General features: G+C 37.7%; 1 protein-coding gene across 1 annotated transcript in view; it reads right to left on the reverse strand.

Moving 5' to 3' along the window:
* The window catches only part of EAPP (E2F-associated phosphoprotein), a 15233-nt gene that overhangs the window by 5322 nt on the left and 7590 nt on the right, over positions 1-2321 (reverse strand). Inside the window, exon 5 of the mRNA XM_010835282.1 lies at positions 1073-1186. Within this exon, the coding sequence (XP_010833584.1) occupies positions 1073-1186 (114 nt within the window). The remainder of the gene's footprint in view (positions 1-1072; positions 1187-2321) is intronic.

A 2321-nucleotide genomic window follows, 5' to 3' on the forward strand; every position in this document is an offset into this window, starting at 1 on the left:
GGGAGGGAGGTGGGAGGGGGGTTCAGGGATGGGGGAACACGTGTACACCCGTGGCAGATTCATGTTGATGTATGGCAAAACCAATACAATATTGTAAAGTAATTAGCCTCCAATTAAAATAAATAAATTTATATTAAAAAAAAAATTGGTGGGGGAGGGTAGGTGGATGAAGGTGGTCAAAAGATACAAACTTCCAGTTATAATGATTAAGCTCTGGAGATGCATGTATAGCATGATGACTATAGTTAACAATGTGCTGTGCTTAGTTGTGTGTGTGTGTGTGTGTGTGTGTGTATGTGTGTGCTTAGTTGCTCAGTCGTGTCTGACTCTTTGCAATTGCATGGACTGTAACCCACCAGGCTCCTCTGTCCATAGGGATTCTCCAGATAAGAACACTGAGTGGGTTGCCATGACCTCCTCCTGGGGATCTTCCCAACCCAGGGATCAAACCCAAGCCTCCCGCTGTATCACATACTTGAAAAATGCTGAGAGTAGATCTTAAAAGTTTTCGCCACCCAAAAAAAGGAACTATGTAAGGTGATGGCTGTGTTAACTAACCTTATTGTGGTAATCATCCTACAATATATTTGAATATCTAATCATTACACTGTATACTGTATACCTAAAGCTTATACAATGGTATATGTCAATTACGTCTCAATAAAGCTGGGAAAAGATTTAATTCTTAAATGGTCTAGCTAACAATAAATTGAATATTCAAATGAAATACTCTTACAGCAACATTTTTAAATGCTCAAAATACTAAATTTTATGTTATCACAATAGAAAAAAAGAATGAGTCTATTTGAGAGATTTCATCATCTTAAAATATATATGCAGTTTTACTGAATCCTTATCAGCACTGGCAAGTACTTATTAGAAAACCTAGTTAGACTACATATAATCAAAATTATTTCTATAAAGATTAGTCGTGCAGCACAAGGGATATATGAGGACAGAACTTTATCAGAATTCCTAAGTACCTCAAAAGTCTATTTAAACAAGGACCACCAAGTGGTTTTATTTTCATGCGTGTGTGTGTATGTGTGTGTTGTTACCCTTTATCAGTTACCTTTGGCAATCAAGACATAGTGTAGTCATGCAGGCAGGGCAATTCAAGACAGCATCGCTATTCGGAACAGGCTGCTGTTGTTGACGTGGTCGCTGTATTCCAAAACCATGGTAGCTAGAACAGAAAGAGGAAGGGTGGAGCACATTAAAGCCAGATCTTCCTTTCTAAGGCCACTTTCCAATAAAAGAAATCAGTACCCTTTAGAAAAATGGTTAATTCTAGGAATGGGGCACATAAGGTAGACCTGGAACATCCTGTAGTGCCAGAAAGTAAGGCGGTGCTCAAAAAGGAAAAACAAAACCAAAAATCCATGAGACAGTATGTTAAAGGGGCACAGGAGTCAACTCAAAGAGCCCCTGATGACTGAAATTAAAACAATTAGAGCATTGAAATAAAACAGTGTTAAATTATAAGCAAAGTATAAATAAATACCCATGACTCTATGCTGATATAAATGACTTAATATGTAAATAAATGGGGAGAACAGACACATCTCCCATATGTAAGAACTACAAATAATTTATGAAGATACTCTCCCCTAAAGGAGATGGAACATGACTCCTTAAGTCTAGGCTAAATATAATAACATCCTTCCAAATAGAAGGTACAGAAAGGTGTGGAAAGAGGAACTTTACAGCTGAGAAACTAAATCATGCTTGATAGTATGTGCCCTTGATACAAAGTGATGAAAACGGCACTTTACGTCTATGGTCTTTCGCCCCAAAACCTCTAATTCCAGTCTGATCATGAGAAAAGCATTAGATAAATTCCAATAGAGGACCCTCCCACAATATTCCTGACCCATGCTCCTCAAAACTGTTAAAGTCATCAAAACCAAGGAAAGTCTGAGAAACTCATAGCCAAGAAAAGCCTCAGTAGACCTGACAACTAAATGTAACATGGTATCCCAGATGGGCTCTTGGAAGAGAATATAGATATTAGGATAAAAACTAAGGAAATCTGGGGGGATTCCCTGGCAGTCCAGTGGTCAGGTCGTCTTGCTGTTGGTTGCAGGGAGTAATAAGGAAATTCTCTGTATTACCAGCTGAATTTTTCTGTACCTCTAAAATTATTCTAAAAAAGTCTACTAATTAAACACACACACATCAATAAAGCTACTTTTAAAAAGCAAGCATTGTAAGCTCTAAGTGCCTAAGAATCTTAGTCTGTTTTGTTCCCTTTTGTATTTCAAGAGTCTGGAACAGTGTTTTGCGTATAGTAAGTGCTCAACAAATATGTGCTGATTGAA

This window comes from Bison bison, unplaced genomic scaffold (assembly GCF_000754665.1).
Source record: "Bison bison bison isolate TAMUID 2011002044 unplaced genomic scaffold, Bison_UMD1.0 scf7180017864041, whole genome shotgun sequence".
NCBI classification, from domain to species: Eukaryota; Metazoa; Chordata; class Mammalia; order Artiodactyla; family Bovidae; genus Bison; species Bison bison.